The sequence below is a fragment of the Girardinichthys multiradiatus genome, chromosome 1 (assembly GCF_021462225.1).
Source record: "Girardinichthys multiradiatus isolate DD_20200921_A chromosome 1, DD_fGirMul_XY1, whole genome shotgun sequence".
NCBI classification, from domain to species: domain Eukaryota; kingdom Metazoa; phylum Chordata; class Actinopteri; order Cyprinodontiformes; family Goodeidae; genus Girardinichthys; species Girardinichthys multiradiatus.
The window spans coordinates 38,546,481-38,574,347 of NC_061794.1; the positions used below are offsets into that span (position 1 = coordinate 38,546,481).

Genomic DNA, 27,867 nt, shown 5'->3' on the forward strand with positions numbered 1-27,867 from the left:
TAGAAAGCTGAAGATAAGGAGGGATTTCACTTTTTAGCATTATAGTGAGTCCAAGATTATGTCCAAATCAGAAAAACAATGACCTTTTGAACTTTTGCAAGGCAGAGTGGGCCAATATTGCCAAGGTAAGACGTGGCAAACCAAAATCCTCCTGCTGAAGAAAACTGAAGTCTATCATTGAATCTAATGGAGCCTTAAGAAAATATTTTTCAATAAAGGCATCCACAATTAAACAACCAGCTTATTGCACCTCGTACTCGTCGTCTTCTGCTTTATCCGGGACCGGGTCGCAGGGGCTGCAGACTCAGCAGAGACACCCAGACGTCCCTCTCCCCAGACACCTCCTCCAGCTCCTTCAGGGGGAGCCCAAGGCGTTCCCAGGCCAGCCGAGAGACATAGTCCCTCCAGCGTGTCCTGGGCCGTCCCCTGGGCCTCCTCCCGGTGGGACGTGCTTGGAACACCTCCCGAGGAAGGCATCCAGGAGACATCCGGTATAGATGCCCGAGCCAGCTCAACTGGCTCCTCTCGATGTGGAGGAGCAGTGGCTCTATTCCGAGCCCCTCTCGGATGTCCGAGCTCCTCACCCTATTTCTAAGTTTATGGCCATAGGTGAGGGTAGGAACCAACCGGTAAATTGAGAGCTTCACTTTTCGGCTCATCTCTCTCTTCACCACAACGGAGCGGCACAGCATCCCCATTACTGCGGCAGCCGCACTGATCCATCTGTTGATGTCCCGCTCCATTCTTCCCTCACTCGTAAACAAGACCCCGAGATACTTAAACTCCTCCACTTGAGGCAGGAACTCCCCTCCAACCTGAAGAGGACAAGCCACCCTTTTCCGGTCGAGAACCGTGGCCTCGGACTTGGAGGAGCTGATCTTCATCCCAGCCGCTTCACACTCAGCTGCAAACCATCCCAGCGCATGCTGTAGGTCTTGGCTAGAGGGGGCCAGCAGGACCACGTCATCTGCAAAAAGAAGAGACGAAATCCTCTGGTCCCCAAACCAGACCCCCTCCGGCCCTTGGCTGCGTCTAGAAATCCTGTCCATAAAAGTTATGAACAGGACCGGTGACAAAGGGCAGCCCTGCCGGCCAATAGTCGAACCCCGGCTTCAGGAGGAGTTGTGTGGTTTTCGTCCCGGCCGTGGGACACCGGACCAGCTCTATACCCTCTACATGGTACTCGAGGGTTCATGGGAGTTTGCCCAACCGGTCCACATGTGTTTTGTGGACCTGGAGAAAGCATTCGACTGTGTCCCTCGTGATGTCCTGTGGGGGGTGCTCCGGGAGTATGGAATCGTTGGCCCTTTACTAGGGACCATCCGGTCTCTGTACAATTGGAGCAGGAGTTTGGTTTGCATTGCCGGTACTAAGTCGGACCTGTTCCCGGTGCATGTTGGACTTGTTGGTGCTTATTGCACCTCTTTATATATATTTTTTTGTTTTCCCCTGACAGACTTTTTTGTTTGTTTTATTTCTTCTGTTGAATTGTACAGGCTATATGTTTAACTGAAGATGGAAACTTTGAAATGAAATATATATACCTACATGCATATTACATCCAAAATTTCAGGTAAAATTCATATTACCTGCGGTTTTAACAGGGATGTTGGCAGTGTATTTACAGCAGACCTCTCTGCACGCTTGCCGTCCTTTCATCCAGGAATGAGCGTGGAGATGATGGCGATGCTGCTGGTGTCAGTGATTCAGGGACAAGTCGTGTCTGTGTACAACACTGAGAAGCAGGAGGCCTGTGAGCATCTGGACCAGGTCCATCAGACACCTCACGGGTCATCAGTGCCACAAAGTGCACTCTACATGAAACGGTACTGTTGCACTAAATATAGATTAGTTTAAACTAATATTTATAGAGCAGGCTTGGCAACTTTGTGCTGGCATTGTACTCACATGGTCCCAGGGAGATCTTGTTACCCTATAATTTACTGGCTTGAACACAGATTATTGCATTCAGGTACTACTCCTAAAGAGATGCTGGTAATATAAAACCATTTATATGATCACTCTGTAGAAGTCTGCATTAAAAGGTCCTTTGGGTATCACTGAAAACATGGAAACCGCATACAAATTAGAAAAAAAATGTAAAGGCACCAATCAATCTGCCAGTTTTCTAATTTTTCAGCTGTGATAAGTGATTAGCAGGTCAAATACTGCACAATAATACATTTTTTACTATTTATTAAATGTATCAAAACTAAGAACTCTTATCACTCTATAAATCCCTCAGCCTACAGCATGCCATTTGATGCATTTTGTTAAGTTAGCTGAAAATCAGATAGGGGTTAGGGAAGTATAGGGAAAATCTTGTGATTTCTTGATTTTCTGATGAAATCAAAACTGCTACCTATAACAAAAAAACTGCCGATATTTTATTAGATTTATGTGTTACACTCTTTAGAATAAAAAGTAAATCTGCAGTTCATTAATCTGTTAAACCAGAAAAAAGCCTGATCAATGCACCTAAAGAAATAAATGTGGGTACATGCTTGGGTTTTATGTTGCATCTTACCCTGCTGAGGACATTATGAGCAGTTCAGGTGTGATAGATCTTAAAAAATGTTCAAGTGGGTGGAAAGTGTAAAACTAACATCTCTGTGAATGCCAGTATGCAAATTCGTCCACCAGAACATTATGTGGTGAAATGATGAGAGGTGTTAAACTCGTCAGTAGTTTAAATGTTGTATGCACAGAGCATTTTTTAGACCTTTTTTTAATTGTTACTGTTGTTCATAAAGAGTTTTTAGATGGTCCATCCTAGCAATACACAGGAGTTAATCTTTAGGTTTAAAATATTATTGATTTAAAAACTAAAAGAAAAATTTTATGAATGTTTCTACACCTTGTTGCATTTATGGCATGAAAAGTAGTCAGTAGTAGGCAGTTCAGTAGTTAAAAGAGGGTCCAACCAGCACGGTGAACCTAATAAAGTGACCGGTGAGTATCAGCATAAACACTTTAAAGTCACTCTCAAGCATGGTGGTGGAGGGGTAATGATATGGGTATATTTTGAAACAATAAAGAAGACACAACAATGTGGGACACAGACCAAATGATTTCTTCAAGATATTGTTACATTTCTTTTTTCCACTGACAGCTACGGAAACTTTATTTTTCCAATGAGTGTATATATTAATTTCTTTATTTTTACTTTTTTACAAAAGTGCTTTCTTTTAAAACTGTATTGTTTTGTGTGAAAACAAAAGCCAAATTATTAACTCAACATTTTCTCTTGGGAGCTGTTTTATCTTTTTATACATTTTCTTACACAGACACCAAATTTGAAGCGAATAGCCTTCATTATTCTGTCTACAAAAAACTGAATTTTCCTAACGTTTATTTCCTCCCAAGCAAAAAAAAAAAAAAAAGCCAGATTATGTTTACTTTGCGTTTGTAGACCACAAAACATGCATTAATTATGAGATACACTTCCTTGTGTTTATTTTACCTCCAGCGAAAGGCTTTCCTGGCCTCAGCTGGGGTCACGGGTGGCTTGTTTCTCCTCAGCAGCCTGGTTCTGTTCTTTGGTGTGAGGGAGCAGCGGCATGAGTCAGTCCAGCATGGTCAGTGGTCAGACGCTATAAATAAAATGCTACATAAAGTGCTGTTTGCGTTTTGTAACAAAACAACTTTTAACATCAGACAAAGATAACCTGCGTAAATATAAAAAGCAGTTTTCAAATAATTATTTCATTATTGATTAGAATAATGCAATCACCTAAAAAAGCCTGTCTGACAACATGAATCGGACTAAAATATCTCAAAAAGCAACTCAATCTTTAGAAATTCAAGAACAGATGAACAAAGTTACTGAAATCTATCAACCTGGGAAAGGATATAAAGTAAGCCTTCCAGATTCCAGTGGACCATGGAGAAGAAGTGAACCTTCCCAGGAGTGGCTGGCCTACCAAAATTACCCCAAGACTGCATCAACGACTCATCCAGGAGGTGAGAAAAGAAGCCAGATTAACCACAGATCTCATTTGCTTCTGAAAAAGTCAGTGTTCATGATTAAATAATAGAAAGGAAACTAGGAAAAAATAGCATCCATGGGATTTAAAGCCAAAACTACTGTTGGACAACAAGAAAACAAAGGAGACTCTCATATTTACCAAAAACATCTTGATGATCCTTGGGACTCGAAGGAAACACTTTTGTAAACTTACAAAAAAACCAGTGGAACATTTGAAAAGGTGTTCCACAAATCAGGTCCGGCACAAAAATACCACATGATTTCAGAAAAAGAAATTCAAAGCTACAATCAAACACGATGGTGGTAGTGTGATGGTCTGGAGCTAATTTGCTGCTTCAAGACTTTGCTGACTCGTAAATGATGGAACCATGAATTCTGCTCTCTAGCAGGAAATCCTGAAGGAGAATGTATGACTATCTCTTTATAGCTTTAAACACAATAGCACGTCCACCTCTGACTGGCTAAACAAATTTGAAGGTTTTTGTGAGGCCTAGTCAAAGTCTAGACTTAAATCTGATTAAGATGGTGTGCTGTCACCTCATAAAGATTATTTATGATGAAATACCCTTCAATGTGGCTTAATTAAAACAATTCTGCAAAGAAGAGTGGGCCAAAATTCATCAACAGTACTGTAAGACTTATGCCAGTTATCACGAACATTTGATGGCAGTTGTTGCTGCCAAGAGAAGCACAATTAACTTTTTCCACGTAGGTTTGTTTCATATTGTTTTATTCCCATAACAAAGCAAATCATCATTTAAAAACTGGATTTTCTTATTTACACAGGTTATCTTAGTCTGATATTACAATCAGTTTTATTTGAAACATTTAAGTGTGACAAAAGACCAAAAACAGATTAGATATGTAAAGGGGGTAAACACCATTTACAGCACTGTAAAATCCCTCTACATTTCATTGAGCCGACCTTTTTGCAGTATCGCTTGTATAAACATTTGATCATAATTTAAGTAATATGTATTTTTGTTTTTCCAGACACTCACTGTCCAGATGACAGAACACGACCTTCTTATCTGAACTCCCTAAAGATGCTCATAAGTCACATTCCTTACCAACGACTTGTGCTCGGCTTTGTGTTTAGCGTACTTGCTTTTCAGGTAGCTTCAAGATCACCATCCATATCTTTTTTTTTTCTGTTAACCTTGTTGCTTACCTTAAAGTCATACATGCATCTAAAAGTCCTGAGCATTAAGTTTTTCTTCTTTGTTTGATTTCAGATGTCTTTGGGTAATTTTGCATTGTTTTGCCGTCATGTAGCTGGATTGGGAGCTCATTTTCAGCTCCTCTTGCTGATCCTATTGGTAAGATTCAAGTTAATGCAATTTTGAATTAACTTTAAGTAGCTTGGTATGTTTTAATTTTGCATTTAAATCAAACATTTAAAAAAAAATCTTCCTTAGATTTCTGCTTCAGTAGCAGTTCCATTGTGGCAATTTCTCCTTCTGAAAATGGGAAAAAAAGTCCACAATTTTCATTGGATTTTCTGTAAGAAATTTGAAAGTCCTGTATTTTACATCATTATCTGTAGCTATGGTGTTTCTTTTTGTCTCTAAAAGGTTCTTGGTTTTCTTGCAGCTCTTCATCCCAGCAGTGATCACAGTTGCCTGCGTTCTCAGCAACCTCCCAGTTTTCATGACCATGTGCATTCTGATGGGATTCAGTGTGGTGACCATGTTCCTGCTGCCTTGGTGAGTCAGCCACTCGACTACATAAAAAGTCTAAAATCATTTCCAACACCTGTCAGATCTAATTTGTGTGAAAACTGAATGCTGGGCGCATCAATTATTCATCAGACCTAACCTCAGCCATTGATGAGTACTGCAGAAACTTAGTTTTTCAGACTACTCAGAAGTCTTCACAGAAACAAACATGTAATTTTTATGCCTGTATAATACAGGTCAATGCTCCCAGATGTGATAGATGACTTTGCATCAAGACAAGCCTTGTTTAAAGACCTAGACCCTCTGTTTTCCTCTGGCTGTGCCTTCTGCAATAAGCTGGCAGGATGGCTATCTGTTACTGTCAACCATGACTTTACAGTGAGCATGACCTCTATTCAGTCTCTGTGCTTTTGTTATGTGTGCGCATCACTTGGTATTTTCCATTTAGTGTTTGCTTGTTTGCAGGATTGAGGGTTACAAAGCAGGTGCGTGTAACCATGGTGATGAAGTGGTGACAGCGCTGATTGTGCTGTTCACAACAGTTCCCATCACACTTCTGCTGATTGGGATGGGAATCTTTCACACCTACCCGGTTAATGAGAGGAAAGGCTTACAGATTGAGGAGCAAAAGTATGAAGCTTTTGAGATGATTTCATGAGGTCTGTTGTTCATTAGATCACATTTATACTGATCTTAACAGGATTGTTTGTCGACACAAGGTTAAAGTTTTGTGCAGATAATTTCCCTCCTTTGCCTTTTTATACGTTTTAGTAGTTTCATACCCAATATTTTTAAGGGGTATGAAATGGTGCAGTCTGTCATGGGACCTATCAAGTTTTGCCTGCTGGGAACGTTTTTATAAGTAATTTTCTATTATCAATTTATAATCCGCTGTCAATCCTTCTTTTCATTAAACTGGAGAAAGATTTCCAGTTAGTGCTGGTTATTAGTTTTTTGGAAATTCTTCTAAACTGTCCACCCATCATTTCATTCTGACCCTGGAGTTGTAGGTACTTACTGTCTTCTTTAAATAATCTACTGTAAGGAAATGCAGGGTTCCTTATTTGGCAAGTAGATTTTAGCATTTTATTCTTAGGAAATTCAAGCATGAAAAGAACAGTACTGCAAAAATATGAAATTGCAATAGGGCAAAATGACTAGCACCCCTGTAGCATTCACTGGGGATGAACCTCTAACCGTCTGAGACAACATTTTAAATTCAGAGAGCGTTCAACTTGAATTTCCATCTTGGAAGACAAAAATCTGATTTCCAAGTACAATTAGAAAGTACCAAAACCCTATTAACAGGAAAGTAGCTGCTCTGGATCATCCCAGGTTTGAAAATAATACTGGTGCACGTCTGGATGTCACAATTACCCCATGGGGGATTTCAAAACACCTTATTTAAAAACGGGTAATACAACATCAAGTAAAAATGGTAAAAAGCACAAAATAATGTAGTATTGTTAAAAATGTTAACATTTGGTATGTTTGCTTTGTTTAAAATTTAACTCTTTTGTTTTTAAGTCGGCAGCTTATTTCATGATATTTGGAACAATGGTGACATACACTCTAATGTGATGAAAGACTAAATACTAAATGTTTTTATTTTTATATTCCACATAGTGAGAAAGCCTCCTCCTCATCATCAGACCAAAGAGAGCACTCAGAACTGCCAACGACCTCTCAACGGTTCCATGTTGATGACCCAAAGCCCAATAAATCTTACAAGTGTGATCCATCACCATGCTGTCAGCGACTAGGGAAGCAGTGCTCAGTCAAGTCATCAACCTCCTCAACTGTATCAAGCAACCCCTATGGAAAAAACAGCAGGAAAACATCACATGTTCAGTTACAAGTAAATAATCAGTGGCAAAAACCAATAGTCCACCCTGATCAATGCCCAGAAGAAAGTAAACTGAGTGAAAGCTTCCCTGGTAATGCTCCTGTTTCCTTCTGTGGAAGGTCGCAAGTCTGATCCAAGGTGTCCTGGGTGTAGGGTGAGGAGACATCGGTGTGATACTGAACAACCACTGATATAACTTGTTTAAAATCTGTGGCAGCAGTTTATTATTTTCAGCTTTGTTTAAACTTGATATCATTTCATTTAAGGATGGAATCTCAGTCTTGTGTAAGTCTCTTGTGTAAAAGTGGCTCCAGACCCAGCTCAGAGCTGACCTGCCGAAAACAACTTGAACCACTGCTTTCTCCAACTAATGTTCATCCACTCGATAACAGGATGGATTTTTTCCAGCTCCAAGTGCACACACAGCATGTATACCCTTAATTAAGGGGCTTTTGTTGTACTTAATTATCATCTCCATAGCAACATGTTTGAACTTAGCTGGACGAACAAACAGGCAAGCAACCATCATCCTTCTGTCCAGGTGAGACTGTGGTAGGTCTGCTGCGAAGACCGGTATCCTGATGCTGTGATGAACATCTGGTTATGAACCTGAGAGAAGAGGAATGTTGGAAAATAGCACCACTCATCTGCCAGTTAAGCATTTGGTTACTATGGATACTGAACACCAACTGATGGATGGACATTACTACAAGAAGTTATGCTATGTTATATTACTACTGACTGTAAATTGTGATACATATGAAAGGAAAATAAACTTCGGCTAACAATTTCATTTAAAACGTTTGAGGCATATTTTACAAAGTCAGAATGTTCAGCTGTTGAAGCTGTATAGTCACACCACCACACTTTGTAAACTGATTTATTTTTGTTTACATTCGTTATACATTGAAATCTTTTCTGGTAATTAAGAATGGCTTATTAAGGGATCAGCAACCTTCACAATCCAAAGGAATGATGATGGTCCAGCTATCATCAGCACTTGGTGCATCCCCCCGCCCCACATCCGTGTCCGTCCGCGCCGCCTCCTCCTTCCGCTCCCAGCCTTCAACGGTGGTCCACAGAGAGGCTACAGTAACGCGAAAATGGGAGTAGAAATTGAGACGATAACTCCGGGCGATGGTGAGAAAAAGAGTGGTTTTGGTTGGCAGTTTAATTCATGGTCTGTATACTTAAGCAGTTAACCTCACCTTCTGTGTTTTCTCCTATATTTCATATTTTTTAAGGACGGACATTCCCGAAGAAGGGGCAGCGCGTCGTGGTGCACTATGTCGGTGAGTGCGAAGAATGCTCAAAGATTTAGACACGGCATGTTTTTATTTTTGCATAACTTTATGTATCAGTTCAGTCTTTAAGGGTATACAAGTTCGTAAAAATGAGCGAACAAGTTAAAACGTTGTTTAGCTAACCGCTGGCTATCTCGGTTAGCAAGGAAGCTATGCCTCGTACTATAATAAGAGATTTCTTGCTAGGTTTCTTCAACTAAAATAAGCTACGTTTGTGTTTGAACACGTTTTTAACTCTTACTGCTATCAGCTTCTCGTTGACACAGACTGATACGACCTCTTATTTAGGGGGTTAATTAGTTGGACTGTTGTTAGCTAACTGGTGTAAGCTTCGAGGTTAGCCCAGCTAACGCTAGCTTTCGGTGACTTCTTGAAGGCTACCTATGGCTGAATTAAAAACTTCACGCTGGTAAAACGGTGACCAGTTCTGTTTTATGAAGGTACCCTGGCAGATGGGAAAGTTTTCGACTCGTCGAGGTCCAGGGGGAAGCCTTTTAAATTCAAGATTGGACATCAGGAGGTTATCCGAGGCTGGGAGGAGGGAGTAGCTCAGGTGAGGAGAACTCCAGAGCCGCCGATAAAAGCTGTGATGATCGGAATCAATACACCTGGAGGATGTCTAGTCGGTTGATTTACTTTCCTTTCAACAAGAGGTTGCTTGGAGTTGATTTTGTTTGATGAGGGGTCATAATCTGTCATATTTTATAAGAGTCAAAGGGTCCAAATACTTGCCTTTAAAGGCAAACACCGTGATTTAGGACAGGGGTTCCCAAACATATCAGGCTGTGACCCCCAAAATAACAGTGCCAGAAAAATAACCGTAACCCTAAAATAGATCTAATTATTTCACTCAATACAGAACAAAATAATTACTGTATTTTAAAGTAAATTAATTTTTTAAAATTAATTTTATTTATTATAATTTCATCATTTAAAAGCTGTTTTTAATTTCTTAATGGGACATTATTTAACTGTGCATTTAATTGTATAATTGTAGATTTAATAATTCAATAATTTATAAAAAGAAATAAATGGTGCATTTAATTATTTCATTGTACACTTATGTATTTAATGGGACGGTCACATTTATTTCATGATTTTGTTCTTTTTGGGCCTCCATACACCTCAGGGGTCATATTTTGAGGATTCTGAAAATCATTTGGAGATCCCCCACTTGGTGTCTTGCGACCCCCCGGGGGGTCCCGACCCCCACTTTAGGAACCCCTGGTTTAGGAAATGGGTTGTTTACAGGTACGAAATGAAAACAGGAAGGAAGGAAATTATAGTTTTTCAATTAATAGTTTAAACAATTTTTTTGAAGCGTTTCATCACCTTTTGGTTTTTGTAAAGCGCTATTTAACTGTGTTGATTGGTTTGAAATTAATTTAGATTCTATTTATTTACAACAGTGATTCTTAACCTTTTACTTTACTACAGTTTATTATATTTTTGGCAGATTGTGAAAAAATAAACACCAAAAATGAGGGCTGCAGCTGTTTAAAACAGTAAATCTTTTATTTGGATTCGGAACTGCAGTGGTTTATCACTTCTGTTGTATTTAGTGACTTATTTATGTTTCACCCAGTGTCACAGTTTTTTTTGTTTTTTTTTTGGAGAATTAAGGTTCTATAAGGTGCATCGTAATTGAGTGTTTCAGATATATTACTCGCATGTGTTTGACCCGGTATGAAAAGCAGTTATTAGTTATGTGTCCATGTTATCCCCAGATGAGTGTAGGCCAGCGGGCAAAGCTTATCTGCTCCCCAGACTTTGCCTATGGTAGCAAAGGTCACCCAGGGATCATCCCACCAAACGCCACTCTCACCTTCGACGTGGAACTGCTTGGTCTGGAAGCTTGAAACCTGTGCACTCCGCTTTGTTTATTGCCTCTCAGATTTTTAGGGTAAGTTGGAAATAACTGTGATTCACAGCATGATCTTTGATGTCATGTAAATTACAATGTTGACCAAGAAGCATGCAGTTTGTAGTTTTAAATGACAAACATTGAAGTGTTTTGTGTTTTTTTTTTTTTTGTGAGAGACACAATATTGCAGATGCATCCTTCTTATTTCTTAAATCAAGTAACACTTCTTTTTTCATGTAGTCTAGTTAATGTGGAAGAATAAATAACTTCAGAACTGCCTAAGGATGATTGTTTAGCCTGAACTCTCTATGATGTCTACAATTGAGACCCTGGTGCCTCATCCTCAGTGACATTTCCTGAAATTTCTCTTTATAAAATCTCTTCAGGTTTAGGATATTTATGACAAAATAAAAGTGTACATGTCGTTAGCCTCATAGGATAATTGCCTAAGTCATCCAACAGGCTAAATGTATTATTGGCATGCAGAATTTGCATGCATGGCACTTGAAATATAATCGAACCAAATATTGCATCCAAGCAGTCCTTTGTGAATGCATTATTGTGTACATTGATAATTGCGATGACGATTGTGACTCGACATATTGTGCAGATACTTTGTAGCACAAACAACTGATGCGGATATTGACAAACAAAAGTGAGCGAAAATAATCCCCGCTGTTTCAATTACTTGTTTCAGTAGTCATGGTTACATGGACATAAGTATTCGTAATAAAAATGCGTAATGTAAATGCAGCAATCTGAATTTTCTGATCTGATTCGGCTCAATCGGAAAGACGTTGAATTCCGAACAAGACGGGTGGTTTATGCTGATCCAGAATCCGAACCGCGTCTGTTTGATCTCATTTCGATTGGGGCGAACTGACCTGACTGCGCATCTGTGGCCAATGTCAACGTGAAGCATTTGAGCAGCATCATGTGTTGCTGGGCCTGTAGCTTAATTAAGGAAAGCAATAACACCTCATCTGCTCTCAGAACCTGGTGCGGGTCCATTCTGGGCATTCAGAACCAACACATTTCCGTGTTTGTTGTTTTTTTTCACCAACACAGGCAGGAGTACAACTTCTTCTGTGGTTGTTTTTAGCATATTTGACAGCTCTGCGCATGTCAAAGTGCTCTTATTCTGAAATAAGCTTAGTGCATATAAACATTCTTGATTGGATTATTTGATTTTGCACCCATATATATATAACAGTGTGTTCAGATTTTGGTTTTTGTTCTTGTTCAATCTTAACATGTTTGAATCTGATGAAGAATTTTTGTTTAGAATAAAGGAATTTATAGCAAAGATTTCTGATATTTGACAAGGTTAGCCTCAATTTGACAGAGAAACAGAATATTGTTTTAATATATGAGCGCAGACGAATAACAGCAGGTTATAAGCTGTAGGTTATAGTGTGCCTAATTTTAGGTGTTGGAAACAACACAGGTAGGAGGAAATAATACATCAAGTCCACAATTGGAATGGAAAGAATTGGGCTGTTAAACATGAAGGTATTTCAACAGACTGAGATCACTGAGCAGTATTAGTGGACAACAGAACTAAGGCAACCTTGAAGATTTACTGGTGAAATACTCCAGTTGCATTGCCAGTAGGAGATTAGGGTTATTGTTCAAAAAGCTACGCACTAACACTGCAAACTGTGTGGAAATGTGGGTGGTAGCCGGAAGCTACACTTGTTCCTGTAAAATGTTTCTGCAGTGGAAGTACCTCATGACTTTCTGATTCTTTGAGGAATTTTTCAAAGTGGTTAAGATAAAACATGTCGTTCAATAAGTTAGAAGTGTGTGGATCTTAAGTGAGGGAATGGTTACAAAAAATGGCTGCTCACCTGTTAGGGAGTCATGCACATGCCTGAAATCAGAAGCAAACATTTGGGGTTTGTTCACACTACTGGGACTCAACTGGAACTGTGTGCTCTGGTCAGATTTTCATTGATTGCACATTGCACCAGTAAGAGCAGAGTGTTAAGGTTCAATTAGCAGGGTAAGAGCACAGTTTTGCTCAAAATATTGAAATGCACACATTATGGGTGACATACCAGAGTTCAAAAGAGGACCAATTGTTGGTGCACGTCTTGCTGGCGCATCTGTGACCAAGACAGCAAGTCTTTGTGATGTATCAAGAGCCACGGTATCCAGGGTAATGTCAGCGTACCACCAAGAAGGATGAACCACATCCAACAGGATTAACTGTGGACGCAAGAGGAAGCTGTCTGAAAGGGATGTTCGGGTGCTAACCTGGATTGTATCCAAAAAACATCTTGGGCTGTGGACATAGTGCACCACGACATTGAAGCATGGGAGTGGATCAGTGATGGTTTGGGCTGCCATATCATGGCATTCCCTTGGCCCAATACTTGTGCTAGATGGACACGTCACTGCCAAGGACTACGAACCATTCCTGAGGACCATGTGCATCCAATGGTTCAAACATTGTATCCTGAAGGCGGTGCTGTGTATCAGGATGACAATGCACGAATACACACAGCAAGACTGGTGAAAGATTGATTTGATGAACATGAAAGTGAAGTTGAACATCTCCCATGGCCTGCACAGTCACCAGATCTAAATATTATTGAGCCACTTTGGGGTGTTTTGGAGGAGCGAGTCAGGAAACGTTTTCCTCCACCAGTATCACGTAGTGACCTGGCCACTATCCTGCAAGAAGAATGGCTTAAAATCCCTCTGACCACTGTGCAGGACTTGTATATGACATTCCCAAGACAAATTGATGCTGTATTGACCGCAAAAGGAGGCCCTACACCATACTAATAAATTAGTGTGGTCTAAAACCAGGTGTTTCAGTTTCATTGTCCAACCCGTGTGTGTGTGGATAGATAGATAGATAGATAGATAGATAGATAGATAGATAGATAGATAGATAGATAGATAGATAGATAGATAGATAGATAGATAGATAGATAGATAGATAGATAGATAGATAGATAGATAGATAGATAGATAGATAGATAGATTTATTTATTTAGTGGTACGGGTGGCCTTTATTTTTTTATTATTCTAAAGTAGACAGACAGGAAGTGGGGTGGAGAGAGTTGGACGACATGCAACAGAGGTCTTCCCGGGATGCCTGCGTCAAGGATTGAGGCCTCCAGATTTGGGTCACGCGCTCTACCACTATGCGTCGCACCCGGGTATGGTTTAAATGGTGACATTAAGCAATGTCAAAGTATGCAGCAGTTTAAGTCACAGTGCAAAGAAATGGTGTGTATGACGTATGAGCTGAAGTGAAATGAGTGTTTTGTTTTAAATGTTTTATTAGACATTGATTATATCATATTAGATTATGCAGACAAGGCTAGACCATGAGTTGAGAGGAGGCTGGTTTTAAAAAGTAGCTACCTCTTTCTAATTCTTTTCCAGCACTTAAATTAATCTAATAAACCTGTCAAATAAATATCTCATCCGAGTATGATTTTATTTTCGAACTGACACGTTCAAAGTAAACTAAACAGTCTATAGAAAATGTGGAATAGCACCACGGGCCCACTGGTGAGTACAGTGGGGAGGATCTGTGACGCTGTTTTCCTGTTTCCTGGGAACCTTGTTAGGGTACAGGAAAGGTTCATCAGAGAGAAATCCTCCTTCCATGGCCATCTGTCCCCACACCCAAATCATATAAACTGTGGAGAAGAAGGGACCCAGGACTCTGGACCCCACCCCTGGTGGTTTTAATTTGAAGTGGTCTTTTATTTGCACAAATGAGTTGTGACCACATGTAATTTTTTATTCCCTTTAAGAGTTTGAGATCAAGAGGAACATCTAGGACAAGCTTTGTGTTCTCTCGCTCCTCCTGAATCATCTTGTATTTTTTCTGTTGCAGGTTGACCCCTCTCCTGGGAACATGGAGGAAATAAAGATAATTCCTGCATAGGACCTTAATCACTTTTTCATTCTCCTGCCCATTCAGATTCATCCTGAATAATCTCACTTGCTATAAAACTTTATTCATTATTACTGTTTCAGTTAGACTTTAAGTCATAGGTGAGCCCGTCCCATGTATTTTGCTCTGTTACTGGTATGTATTTAGACGTTTTGTTCATTTTTGGACTTAAATTTGACATTATTGGCTATACTTGCCATCAGGACCATGTCATCATTCCTGTGGTCTTATGATTTTTACACTCTATGGACAACCTGTTTTGAACTGACCTGAATATAATAAGGATTCAAGAATCACTGGTGATGTTTTCTAGTGGGACAAACAGGACAGTGTGCAATTTCCAACAGGGGTCTAAAAAAGAAAGTCAGATTGCCATGAATAACCAACAGGTCTTAGCAGATGTGAGTTTTTCTTTGTTTTGCAACGTTGGTTCTTTGTTTTCAAAGTGACTTAATTTGTGTAATGTTTACAATGTATAAAAGAAGGTTTGACCCGCTTCTTGTGCTTAATCCGAGGATCTTGAGTCATTTTACCCAAAGGACAACTTTCTCGTGCACAGTTATACCACACTGCATTGCTTCTCCTCATTTATGAAATGTTATTTAATGTTGTTAGAGCACAGTAAAAACAGACATGAAATAAAGGAAACAAGCTTCTTATTTACTAAAAGGAAACAGGGTCATTCATGTGCCATCCACACTTTCTGACAGAAACTCAAATTTATGCTGATGCCCATAAATATGGAAAAATTGATCTTTTTAGGCAAATTCCTTTTTTATTGTTTCATTTTTACTCCGTTTCTTAGGGATTGATTGATGACATTTTGATGCTGACTCATCTCAAATCACCTTTTCACAATCATTTAAGAACAGGTGGAAAATATTTTATTCAACTTTATGGGCAACAGTGTTGAAGCACATCTGTGAATATGGACATTTTTCTGCTTTGGATACAAAAGTTGGAAGATGGCAATATTAAGTAAACGTATACAAACCATATTTTCCAATAAAATGCTCTTGACTGCTCAAACTGTCTTGTTGATTGCACTTCTCTGAACACTGAAACATTTATGGTGTTGCTCTGATTCATTATTGGCTAAATCTTGGTGCTGCAGATTCAATCTGTCAGTTGTTGTGAAAGCAGCTCAGGTAACTTTGCACTTGAATGGATTTCTTGTAAAAGGAAAATCAGTTTTTCATAAACTTTCCTTCATCTTGTGTGATTCACCAACAATTTTCAGTCAAAAACAAAATATTTAGTGCAACAGTTTTGAAGTTTTGAGACAGTTTGCTTCATTTTAGGGAGTGAGACTGTTCACTTATTCTAAAGTGTTTTTGATTTATATTTCTAAAGGCTTTTTAATGGGTGATGTTTTTGCCTGTTAAACTCAGTATGTTAAGTTACTTAGGCTGTTAAAGGATGAATTAGTGTGGTATTGACACATCAGAGAGGATTTGGCAAAGATCTGATTTTAAATCTAAAAGCCGTTATTTTTCCAATTAGATTGGACATCAGACCGAATCACTGTCATCACAGCATAAAGTTGTGGACTGCGTGAATAACATTTCTTTGTGGGACACCATACTTGAAGTACGTTGAAACTCTGCATCCTAATTATGTGTTTGTTCTGTTGGATGGACTCTGTCCTAAATATCGACGTCCACACAAGAATTATATGATTGGTGGCTGAGATGCTAAAACTTTGCTGAGACATTGTAATCATGGAATATATCGATATCAATGTTCAGCAAGTATCGCAGTTCTGTTTTCTACACTACAGTGTTCTGTAAAGCTTCCATTTGTTTGGTTGAATCTTTGAAAATACATCTGATAGCAGTTTTGGTGACAGGAATAGGACTTTAACTCCTGGAAGATGAATTAAATAAAATAATGGCTGGAAACTTGGCATATAATACATGAATGGTTCCCAACCCAGGTACTTCGTGTTTATTGCCCTGCCCCATCATGAACTCCTCAGCAAGTCTTCAAAGCTCTGCAGAAACCTTGCATTTAAATCAGGTGTGTGGCAACAGGGAGACTAAACATGGACTGTAAGTAGGACTAGGGTTTTGGATCACTGCAATCAATTGAAGGATGATGCATTTCTAAGGTCCTTGGTGGCATTTTTACTGTTTCTTAAAGAGATTTATTTTAGACAGAGCGGGTTGGTCATATGGCTCCCCACCAAGGGTGTCATTAAGTCAGGGGGCGGCACCTCCAGTCAAAAAAAGTACCTGTCAGTTGTGCCCTGAACAGTTTTTCTATTGCTTGACTGCAGGCCCGGCTCTTGGGACAGAGTTCCCCTTGTGTTTTGCACTTGGTAAGCGCTCTAAGGAAGCATGACCATACACAGACGCTGGTTCATAGCTTCTCTTTCAGAGATAAAGTGCTGTTTCCCTGTTTAAGGACTCTAGACTCGGTTTGATTATTTCTAATTCCAAAAAAACTGAACTGAAGTATTCTAACCTGAACACAGATTCTTAAAAACACAGTTTGGGATATTACTAGATTTTATAGCTGTAGGTACATCTTAGATTGGGAGAAGCATACAATTTGCAATAGACTGGTCAAATTTGGACTGAACTTTTGTGCATTGATGACTGAGTCTGTAAAACCAATCAGGTACATCTCAGAGAATTCAGTTCATTATTTTTTGTCATTCATATATAGATTCATTACACAGAGTAAAATATGTCAGACCTTTATTTGTTATAATTTTGATGATTATGATTTACAGATAAAAACCCAAACCAACTTCAAAAAAGCATTTTTAATGAATAAATGTTACGTTATGGCCTACAGAATCATGGAGAAGACTGCTCACTTGACAGGTGCTCAGAAGACAGTCTCTGGCGGGGCGACGGTGGCAACAGTGGTAGAGGTTCGTCCTGTAACCGCTGGGTTGCTGGTTCAAACTCCCACTCTGCCTAGCGCAGTCGTTGTGTCCTTGGGCAAAACACTTCACCGTCCTTGCAGGCCATTACCATTTGCCCTCCACAAGGAGGTTACGCCATAAAAGGGGATTGCTAAAGAAGCTAGTTGTTCACAGAGTGCTGTAACAAAGTGTATTCATAGAAGATTGAGTGGAAGGAAAAAGTGTGGTAACAGGTGCATCAGCAACAGGGATAACCACAGTGTTGAGAGGAATGTCAAACAAAATCCATTCAAGAATTTGAAGAAGCTTCACAAGGAGTGTAATGCAGCTGGAGTCAGCACCTCAAGAGCCACTACTCAGAAGAATCCTACACATGGGCTACAAATGTCACATTCCTCGTGTCAAGCCACTCCTGAAGCAGAGACTGAATAGTTTCTGAGTGGTCCAAGGTCTCTATTCAGATGAAAGTAAAGTTTGTATTTCATTTGGAAATGAGGGTCCCAGAGTTTGAAGGAAGAGTGATGAGGTCCAGTGTGACGTTTCAACAGTTGGTGATGATTTGGGGAGCCGTGTCATCTGCTGGTGTTGGTCCCCTGTGTTTTCTGAAGTCCACAGTCAGAGCAACAGTCTACAATTCATGCATTCTTCTGCCTACAAGCTTTATGGAGATGCTGATTTTATTTTCCAGCAGGACTTGCCACCTAGCCGCACTGCCAGAGGTACCAAAAGATAGACCATGATGTTATTGTCCTTGGATGGCCAGCGAACTGTATGAGTTATTGTCGAAAGGAAAATGAGAAGCACCAGAACCAACAATGCAGATGACCCTATCAAAGCAACCTGGGCTTTCATTACACCTCAACAGAACCACAGGCTGATCACCTCCATGGCATGCCACACTGATGCAGTAAAACAAATCAGTTTCAATTCAGTTTATTTAAATCATTTAAAAGGAGCCCCAACCACGTATTGAGTGCATGCGAATGAACATATGTTTCAGAAGCCTGAATTTTCTGTTTTAAATACTATTTTTTATTGATCTTATGTAATATTCACATTTTCTGAGACGCTGAATTTAGGGTATTCATTATCTGTAAACCATAATCATCAAAATGACAAGAAATAAAGGCTTGAACTATTTCACTCTATATGTTATGAGTTTCAGTTTCTGAAATAAGCAACAAAAAATATGTAACTTTTTCACAATATTCAAATTATTTTTATGTACCTGCATATAGAAGACAAAAAGCGAAGGACTGGCCTAGGATGTCAGACATGCAAGAACTGTTACTGATTTCAGTTAATCTTCTTTAGATAGCTTTCTTTTAAGCCAGACACTCTTGTACCAATTTCTTTATTACGTAAGCAGTTGTAATGGCCAGGTACTGGAAAGAAAATGAGTCAAAAAGCAGGTAAAGTCTAAAGAAACAATGAAGGACACAAAAAGAAGGACAAAGTCTGGATATGTAGAAAGAAAATATTAAGCAATTAGGAGTGCTTTAAAACCTCTGCACAATGCTTTGCATCCTCTCATGCTCTTTTTTTTTTTTTGCCAGATTGAAAATAGCTTTCAAACATTTTTACAATCGTTTTTTTATGTGTGAATAAGTTTGTAATACCAGAATGAGGCTTTCCTTGCTCTCAGTCACTGTGTTAAGCCCTGACTGTACATCTGCAATTTCCTTAATACAAATTTAAAATCACTTTGATACTAAAAGAGGAGTACACAACCTCTGTTTATTTTTTCATAGTATAAACAGTACATCTTTGCCCTGAAATTAGAATGTCCTTGAAAAGGTTATTATAGTAATTCAGTTTAAAAGCCATTTAGATTATTTAAAAACAGTATTATATTATTTAAGGATTTATTGCTGTTTGTTTTGATGACTATGACTTACAGCAAATGAGAATCTAAAATTCACTTTCTCCAAAAATGTTTAATATTAAATAAAATAAAAATAAAAAGGCATTTTTAATACAGAAACGTGGGCTTACTGAAAAGTATGTGTACTGTACAGTATTTGCACTCAGTAGTTGGTCGGGACTCCTTTTGCATGATTTACTGCATCAGTGTGGCATGGCAGGAGGCCTAGCTTTCTTTAGTAGCGCCCTTCATCTCATGGTAAATGACAAATGGCCTGAACTTGTATAGTTCTTTATCAAGTCTGAGGACTCCAGAACGCTTTACACTACAATCATCCACCCTTTCATACACACATTCACACACTGACAGTGATGAGCTACATTGTAGCCACAGCGGCCCTGGGGCAGACTGACAGAAGAGGGGCTGCCATACAACCGGTGCCACCGGGCCCTCTGACCACCAACAGCATCTGCATTGTTGGCTCTTTGGTTTCTCATCACTTAATACATTCTCTATGGGATTTAGGTTTAAGCAGTTTGCTGACCAATCAAGCACAGTGGTACCTTGGTAATAAAAGCAGGTATTGGTAACTTCAACAGTGTGCTGCTACCAAGTCCTGCTGGAAAATCCTCTCAGTACAAAAAGGAAAGGTCATAAACAAGAAAGTAAAAACAAAACCATTAAAACAAACAAATAATTTAAAAGACCATACACTTTTCCTTCCACTGAACCTTCCATTATTATGCATGGATACAGCACTCTGTGAACAGCTTCTTTTGCAATGACTGTGGCATTTCCTCCTTGTGTTGATTGTTCCAGTGTTGATTGCTCCCAGTGATTGTGTAGGCCATAAGATTTCTGCATTGAAACGTCTTTTATGTACAAACCGGATTCCAAAAAAGTTGGGACACTAAACAAATTGTGAATAAAAACTGAATGCAATGATGTGGAGGTGCCAACATCTAATATTTTATTCAGAATAGAACACAAATCACAGATCAAAAGTTTAAACTGAGAGAATGTATCATTTTAAGGGAAAAATATGTTGTTTCAAAATTACAACAAATCCCAAAAAGGTTGGGACAAGTAGCAATAAGTGGCTAGAAAAAGGAAATTGAGCATATAACGAACAGCTGGAAGACCAATGAACACTAATTAGCTCAATTGACAACATGATTGGGTATAAAAAGAGCTTCTCAGAGTGTCAGTGTCTCTCTGAAGCCAAGATGGTAAGAGGATCACCAGTTCCACCATTGTTGCGCAGAAAGATGGTGCAGCAATACCAGAATGGTGTTACCCAGCGTAAAATAGCAAAGACTTTCAAGTTATCATCATCAACCGTGCATAACATCATCAAAAAATTCAGAGAATCTGGAACAATCGCTGTGCGTAAGCGTCAAGGCCGTAAAACTCTACCGGATGCTTGTGATCTCCGGGCCCTTAAACGTCACTGCACCTCAAACAGGAATGCCACAGTCAAGGAAATAACACAATGGGCTCAGGAAGACTTCCAGAAAGCATTGTCAGTGAACACAATCCACCGTGCCATCCGCCGTTGCCAGCTGAAACTCTGCAGTGCAAAGAGGAAGCCATTTCTAAGCAAGCTCCACAAGCTCAGACGTTTGCACTGGGCCAGGGGTCTTTTAAAATGGAGTGTGGCAAAATGGAAGACTGTTCTGTGGTCAGATGAGTCACGATTTGAAGTTCTTTATGGACCACTGGGACGCCATGTCATCCGGACCAGAGAGGACAAGGATAACCCAAGTTGTTATCAAGGCTCTGTTCAGAAGCCTGCATCACTGATGGTACGGGGTTGCATGAGTGCTTGTGGCATGGGTAGCTTGCATGTCTGGAAAGGCACCATTAATGCAGAGAACTATGTTCAGGTTCTAGAACAACATATGCTCCCATCTAGACGTCATCTCTTTCAGGGAAGACCCTCCATTTTTCAACAAGATAATGCCAGACCACATTTTGCAGCAATCACAACATCATGGCTACGTAGGAGAAGGATCCGGGTACTGAAATTACCAGCCTGCAGTCCAGATCTTTCACCTATAGAGAACATTTGGCGCATCTTAAAGAGGAAGGTGCAACAAAGAAGGCCCAAGACGATTGAACAGTTAGAGGCCTGTATTAGACATGAATGGGAGAGCATTCCTATTTCTAAACTTGAGAAACTGGTTCCCTCTGTCCCCAGACGTCTGTAGAGTGTTGTAAGAAGGGGAGATGCCACACAGTGGTAAAAATGGCCTTGTCTCAACTTTTTTGGGATTTGTTGTAATTTTGAAACATCATATTTTTCCCTTAAAATGATACATTCTCTCAGTTTAAACTTTTGATCTGTGATTTGTGTTCTATTCTGAATAAAATATTAGATTAGTTTTTATTCACAATTTGTTTAGTGTCCCAACTTTTTTGGGATCCGGTTTGTAATATGGAGAAACTGAATTTTGGGTTTTCATTTGCTGTAAGCCATAATTATCAGAATTATCAGAAAAACACTTAAATATATAACTTTCAGTGTAACGAGTTTCCCTTTTTGAACTGAATTACTGAATTAACTTTTTGATGATACTCTAATTTATTCATTTACCTCTATAGACTGAAGCAAAAGCGGAAGGAATATTTGAAAAATGTAATGATTCCAGCTACTTTTTCTAAGTCATAGACTGACAGAATTACGGGCACATTAATTACTGAAGGTCCGAAATGAAGAGGAATCCAACACGTGGCTGGGAACAGTCAGAGTTTTACAGGATTAGACCGGTGGTATTAATCTAAAAGTAGACTTGAAGCATCAGACTGAAGTTGCACCAGTCATGCTGGTTAGTCTGCGTCCCCGGTCTGCACCCTGGCGTCTAAGTGAGCGTAGTGCCACCGCACAGCAGCCTCTGAGCAGGGAGCCGATATGATACACTGGCATGACTTCCTGTGGTGCTCCTCTACACAGCCACGCCATGGTTGGGACCACCGGCATGGCCAAAGCCAGAAGATCTACGAGAAAGTAGCGGCTCCAGTGAGAGAGCTCAGCGGGACCCCTGTCCTCATTTGCTCCCTCACTTCCCTCTGTGTTGTCCTCGTCTATCTTCACAACAGTAGCTTCCTGTCTAACAGGAAGGGGATATACAGGCCTAGGCTGACAGATGTGGGTGTCTGCTGGTACGTTTGTGATATTCTCAGGTTTGTCACCAGCGCTGAGAGAGAGATCTGAAGAAGACAGAGGAGGTAAAGATGTTGGTAAGGATCTTGGATCTAAAGGAGTGATCTCTGTTTTCGCTAAAGAAATGATGCTCAGCTGTTCGGCACTGCTCTCCTCACTCAGCCAGGTCATGGTAGGACTGCAGCCCTGAGACCGGACCTCAGGTTTATTCTCTGCTGCAGGGACATGGATGGGGTTGCTGTGAGCTGGAGGGACATGGATGGGGTTGCTGTGAGCTGGAGGGACATGGATGGGGTTGGTGTGAACTGCAGGGACAGCGGCTGGTGCTACTGAGACTGGAGGCTCATCTTGAGGTAAGTGAAGGAACAGGTGATGATGGGGGAGGTAGGCCTGTCCACTACACCTGCAGCTGCTGCTGAGAGTGTGGCAGGAGTGAGATATGGGCAGTACAGCCCCCCCGCTGTACAACCGTTCGAAGGTGGATGAGCGTGAGACAGCTGGGGGGGCCGGGAGGTGGTGGGCCTGCTGTGGCAGCTGCTCTGACAAGAGCCCTGCCTCCAGTAGCAGGTGGGTTTGTCCAGTAGAGCGAGCTGCTCCACTTGGCTCTGGAGCATTGGAGCTACGGTCCAGCTGCAGAGCTTCGCTGCTCTGTCGGGTAAAGGTGGTACCGCGGCTCAAAGTGCTGGCAGGGGAACAACCACAGGAACGGGACTTTCCCCCAGGCCAACTTCCCTGCAACCCTGAGTATGGCTTATAATCATGAGGGTCTTGTTCATGGACCCCAGTGTTGGACTTCACTGACTCTACCACTTCATGCAGGTGCTTGATCTCCTTACGAGCCTCCTTCAGAGCTAACTGGGCCTCTAGACGGTTGCACTCCTCCTTTATCCAGTCTTCCTGCATCTTGTATAGTTGGGTCCTCAGCTCCTCTATTTCATAGTCCCTGGAAAGGTAAATAAAATGCTTATTCCAGTGTCTTTATGGATGGATGGATTGATGAAGACAGAGGGATGGATGGAAAACCTTCTACGTAATGGAAATGAGTTTTTCCGTCATTTTTACTTTGATGAACGTTTCATAGAAACTTTCTGAGTAAAATGTGGTGTCAAAGGATAAGGAAGCTCCACCTGTGCTGTAGTCTCTCCACGTTTTCCCTCAGCCTGGCCCGCAGATGTCGTATACACACCTCCTTCTGTTGAAGGGGTGTGAGGTACTGCTCCGGGGTTGGGGGTTTGATCCCATGATTGTTGATGCAGGCTGTGTGATTAATTTGGCGCCTGACTCAGCAGAAACGCAAGTAAGGACCTCATTTACATACAGGGTGTACATTAATTAGAAAACATTATCCTCCTCATACACATAAACACCAGTACAGTAATCCTACCTGGGTGTACTGGGATTGGTCCGGGCTGTGGGGCTGCCATCGGAAGCCCTTATCCGTCCGGGATAGGTGTAAGTGCTGGACGTATCACTGTGGGAACATCCCCTGCTGCCCCCACTTGTTCCAACTGAGCGCCTTACGGAGAGATGAGATTTTACACCATAGGACGAGCTTTAAAGATACAGATTAGTATGACTTTCTGCTCTTTGAAAAGGAAAGAGTGAGAAGGAGAGGAAATCACCTGCGTTGATTGGAAGATGACTTCCGACTCGGAGTGAGAGACATTTGGTGTGAAAAAGCAAATCCGAGGTCTTCTCTGCTGTTTCTAACAGGGGACACTGGAGGCCCTCATAGCCAGACTGTAATAACTGCAGCAGACTGCAAAATAAGTACATTACATAATCACAAACAGGCTCAAATCCAGCTAAATGAATCCCAAAAACACACAGAGAAGGGAAATATTTTTCTACTAAATGATCTGCTTTGTACATAAATACACTGTAACCCAGTGACAACAGTCTGACCCCTTATTAAAGATATTGTGTGCCAGCAGCAAATAAAGCCTTCTTTCTATGAGGACACAAAGAGGACCAGTGAGTTCACAGCCGGCGCAGCTGCCTCTGTCTGAGCTGTCCCTCTGCAGCAGAGCTGAAAATAAACATGATTAGACTAACACTGACTGCTGACAAAAGAACAACACAGAACAGTCTGACTATTGGTGGTTGGCAGAGATATTCACTTGCTTTTTATTGATAACATATTAGCCTTTACACAGCTTATAAACAGCTGTATCACTGCTGTTGGTCACAAACATTGTCTTGGATTTAAAAGAAATAATTCACACTTGTGGCACTTAAATCCTAGTAACTCTAAAGATGTGGTTTTTGGATATTAAATCCAGACTTTCTCTGTTAATACACTATTGTGTTTTATAAATTTGGCTTTTTTAATAGACCTTTATAAAGAAATACTGATAGAAAATAATCAGATTATACCTGTGGCTAGATCTCTGGCCTCTGTGGACATTTATCTTTTAGCTGCAGCTCACCCTTTCTTTCTCTTTCCTCCTGATACGAGAACGTAGCTCCTTTAGTGGTCCATGAGGACATATGTATCTTTTCTTTTTATGTCTTGAAAATGGTTAGCTTTCTTAATTTAGACATGCACATGCAGTTTTACTAGAACATATACCTACAAATGTTTATGTTTTGCCATGTTACAGCCACAAACTGCAGTGTTTTATTGGGATTTCACAGTGCTGTACATTTACTCCCTTTAGTCTCCCTTTTTACTTTGTTTGTCACACTTAAATGTTTCAGATCACCCAACAAAGTCAGAAATCAGACAACATAACCTGAGTAAATTCAAAGTGCAGTTTTTAAATGATTTAATTTAAGTGAAAAAAGCTATCCAAACCAAGTAACCGTCCCCCTTATTGAATCATGACTTCATTGTAATAAAACCAGATTTTATTTCATCAGCCACACCTGAGCCTGATTACTCCCAGACTGGTAGAATCAAGAAATTATTTAAATAAAACCTGTCTGACAACATGAAGTAGGCTAAACGATGTCAAAAAGCAGCATGTCATGCCCTGATCTAAAGAAGTTCGTGAACAGATGGGAAACAAAGTCATTTGTCAGTCTGCAAAGGGTTACAAAACCATTTCTAAAACTTTCAGACTGCAGCAAACCACAGTAAAAGCCATTATCCACAAAAAAAAAAAACGCACAGCAGTGGTGAACCTTCCCAGGAGTGGCTGGCCAACCAAAATTACTCCACGAGGGCATCAATGACTCATCCAGAAAGTACTGCAAGAACCAAGAACAACATCAAAAGCGCTACAGGTCTCACGTGGCTCAGTTAGGGTCAGTTTTAATGTATCAAAAGAAAGAAAAAGAGACTGGGAAAACATGAACATAAATGAACACAAGATGTCTCGCCTATCCCAAAAGATATATTGATGATCCTTGAGACTGCTGAGAAAATATTCAGTCGACAAGGCTGCTTGGTGCTGGAGTTGTTTGCATTGTTGCCTTGCTGCAAGAAGGTCCTGGGTTCAAATTCTTGCTTGTGCCTTTCAGTTTGAAGTTTGCATGTCCTCCCTGTCCATGTAGGTTCTTTCTGGGTACTCTCACTTCTTTCCACAGTCCAGAAACATGCATGTTAAGTTAACTTAACACTCTAAATAGCCCTAAGGAGTGAATGTGTGGTATGGTTATTTAATTTCAGTCATCATTTCAGGAAAACAAACATCATACTGACAGTCAAGCATGGTGGTGGTGGTGTAATAGTCTGGTCCATCTTTGTTGCTTCTGGATATGGAGAACTTGCGGTAATTGATGGAACCATGAAATCTACTCTCTACCCGGTTCAATAAATAAATGAATAAAATTAAGGTTTTTCAGTAACCTAGTTCAGATTTAAATCCCACGCTGAGGCATGACAGTGTTTTACTCTTAGAAACCCATCAACATAGCTGGAAGAGAATGGATCAAATTTCCTCCATAGCGACCTAAATACTCAGTACCAATTACTAACGCCTAATGGCAGACGTCAAGGGTTGCACAACCACTTATTAGGTTTAGGAGGTACTTCCTTTTTTACATAGGGCCAGGAAAGTTTAAATAGCTTTTCTACAACACTTAATATCATCATTTGAAATTTATTATTTTTTATTGACTCAGCTTATCTTTGTCTAATATTACACTTTTAAAATTATTATAAAACATTTAGATGTGAAGAAAAAGAAAAACAGGAAAAAACCTATAAGGGGGGCAAAACATTTTTACAGCACTGAATTTAGTAATCAGATGACTATTATAACGTCACAGTAGAAGGTAATTAATTTCACTGTATTTTGAACTGAAATAGGGCTGAATATAAGAGCACAAAACACTTTTCAGATTATTATTTGTAATCAATTTGGAAAATAATGTATCATTTTTCTTCCACTTCCCATTTATGCAGTTTGAGGTTGTAAAGTGAAAACATGTGGAAATGTTAAACTGTGAATAAGACATCATTAACTTCTGCATATTCATTTTCTATTTCAATTTTTGAAAAACGGTTATTTTATTGTAAATATCTCAAACAAGCCAGAAAAGCCCCCCATTTATTAGCAGCTGTAAAAATAAGCATGTGCAATGCACAGCAGGGTGTAAACACTGAATATAAGGAGAATGCTGACTTCTTTATCATGTACAGCTGAGCTTTATCTAAGAAGAGTACAAAATGTCCCCATCTTTCCTCAAAACTTCCTGCAGCCCAGTGCAGTTTCAGAGACCAGGTGATCAAAAGCTTTGCAGGTGATGCTGCAGTTTTACCAGGCCATCCTGCATCTCTTCCTCGTCCTACATCTCCTTTCTAGGACGAGGCTCTCCTCTGCTTTGCGCAACAAGTGGCAAAGAGCTGGTGAGAAATACGCAATCACCTTACGTAAGTGTGGAGAGAGTGTTTACTGTGGAGGAGGATGAACTCAGTCGGCTGGAGATGAAAGCAGACCGTTTCTGTTTAAAATGATGCAGGGATGAAGCGAATAAAATGTCAGCATTTCTTCACATCTGTCACATGCAGAAAATAATTTAGCAGCTATTAAAATAAAATAAAAAGTCACTGCACAAGACATTCAAGCCACAAGAATTGACTTTCCATTGAAATAAAACGAGCCCCGACTCAGCAGTGTCCTATATTTAATGAAACGATGAAGCTCGGAAATGGACGGATTGATACAGTACCGGTTCGGCAGGTGGAACTGTGCGCCACAGAAAAGCCTCTGTTCCTGCCCGACTTCATGATCCCCGGTGACAGCAGGAAGAAAAGGTGCTGGCGGTGCTGATGAGGGTCCATCCTGCAGCCATGAAGCCCCGAGATGAAATGAGGCGAGTTCGTCTGCTGCATTGCTGCTTCTTAAAGTGACAGTAAGGACTCATCTGGAGGAACCAACCGCAATATCGCCCTCATACAAGGGCAGCAGCAGTT

General features: G+C 40.2%; 3 protein-coding genes across 4 annotated transcripts; 2 read left to right on the forward strand and 1 right to left on the reverse strand.

Annotated features, from left to right (window-relative positions):
• Positions 1 to 1,807: 1,807 nt before the first annotated feature.
• mfsd2al2 (major facilitator superfamily domain containing 2a-like 2) lies at positions 1,808 to 8,355 on the forward strand. The gene is made up of 6 exons (XM_047363047.1): positions 1,808 to 1,826; positions 3,470 to 3,578; positions 4,982 to 5,103; positions 5,224 to 5,307; positions 5,582 to 5,694; positions 7,294 to 8,355. Exons 3-6 carry the CDS (start codon positions 5,035 to 5,037, stop codon positions 7,643 to 7,645), a joined length of 618 nt encoding a protein of 205 aa, XP_047219003.1. The 5' UTR covers positions 1,808 to 1,826; positions 3,470 to 3,578; positions 4,982 to 5,034; the 3' UTR covers positions 7,646 to 8,355.
• Positions 8,356 to 8,511: 156 nt separating this feature from the next.
• Positions 8,512 to 15,632, forward strand: LOC124866952 (peptidyl-prolyl cis-trans isomerase FKBP1A-like). Its single transcript, XM_047363033.1, has 5 exons — positions 8,512 to 8,653; positions 8,758 to 8,805; positions 9,258 to 9,370; positions 10,545 to 10,720; positions 14,544 to 15,632. The coding sequence occupies exons 1-4, from the start codon at positions 8,617 to 8,619 to the stop codon at positions 10,674 to 10,676; spliced, it is 330 nt and encodes a 109-aa protein (XP_047218989.1). The 5' UTR covers positions 8,512 to 8,616; the 3' UTR covers positions 10,677 to 10,720; positions 14,544 to 15,632.
• Positions 15,633 to 21,730: 6,098 nt separating this feature from the next.
• LOC124866942 (syntaphilin) lies at positions 21,731 to 27,786 on the reverse strand. Of its 2 annotated transcripts, none has more exons than XM_047363012.1 (5): positions 27,624 to 27,786; positions 24,128 to 24,264; positions 23,890 to 24,057; positions 23,633 to 23,782; positions 21,731 to 23,448 (listed from the first exon to the last, which is right to left on the reverse strand). In XM_047363012.1, the coding sequence occupies exons 2-5, from the start codon at positions 24,169 to 24,171 to the stop codon at positions 22,143 to 22,145; spliced, it is 1,668 nt and encodes a 555-aa protein (XP_047218968.1). In that variant the 5' UTR covers positions 24,172 to 24,264; positions 27,624 to 27,786; the 3' UTR covers positions 21,731 to 22,142. The 2 variants fall into 2 exon arrangements, with proteins under 2 accessions (XP_047218968.1, XP_047218977.1); XM_047363021.1 differs by having other exon boundaries at positions 23,890 to 24,021; positions 27,624 to 27,785.
• Between the last annotated feature and the right edge of the window lie 81 nt (positions 27,787 to 27,867).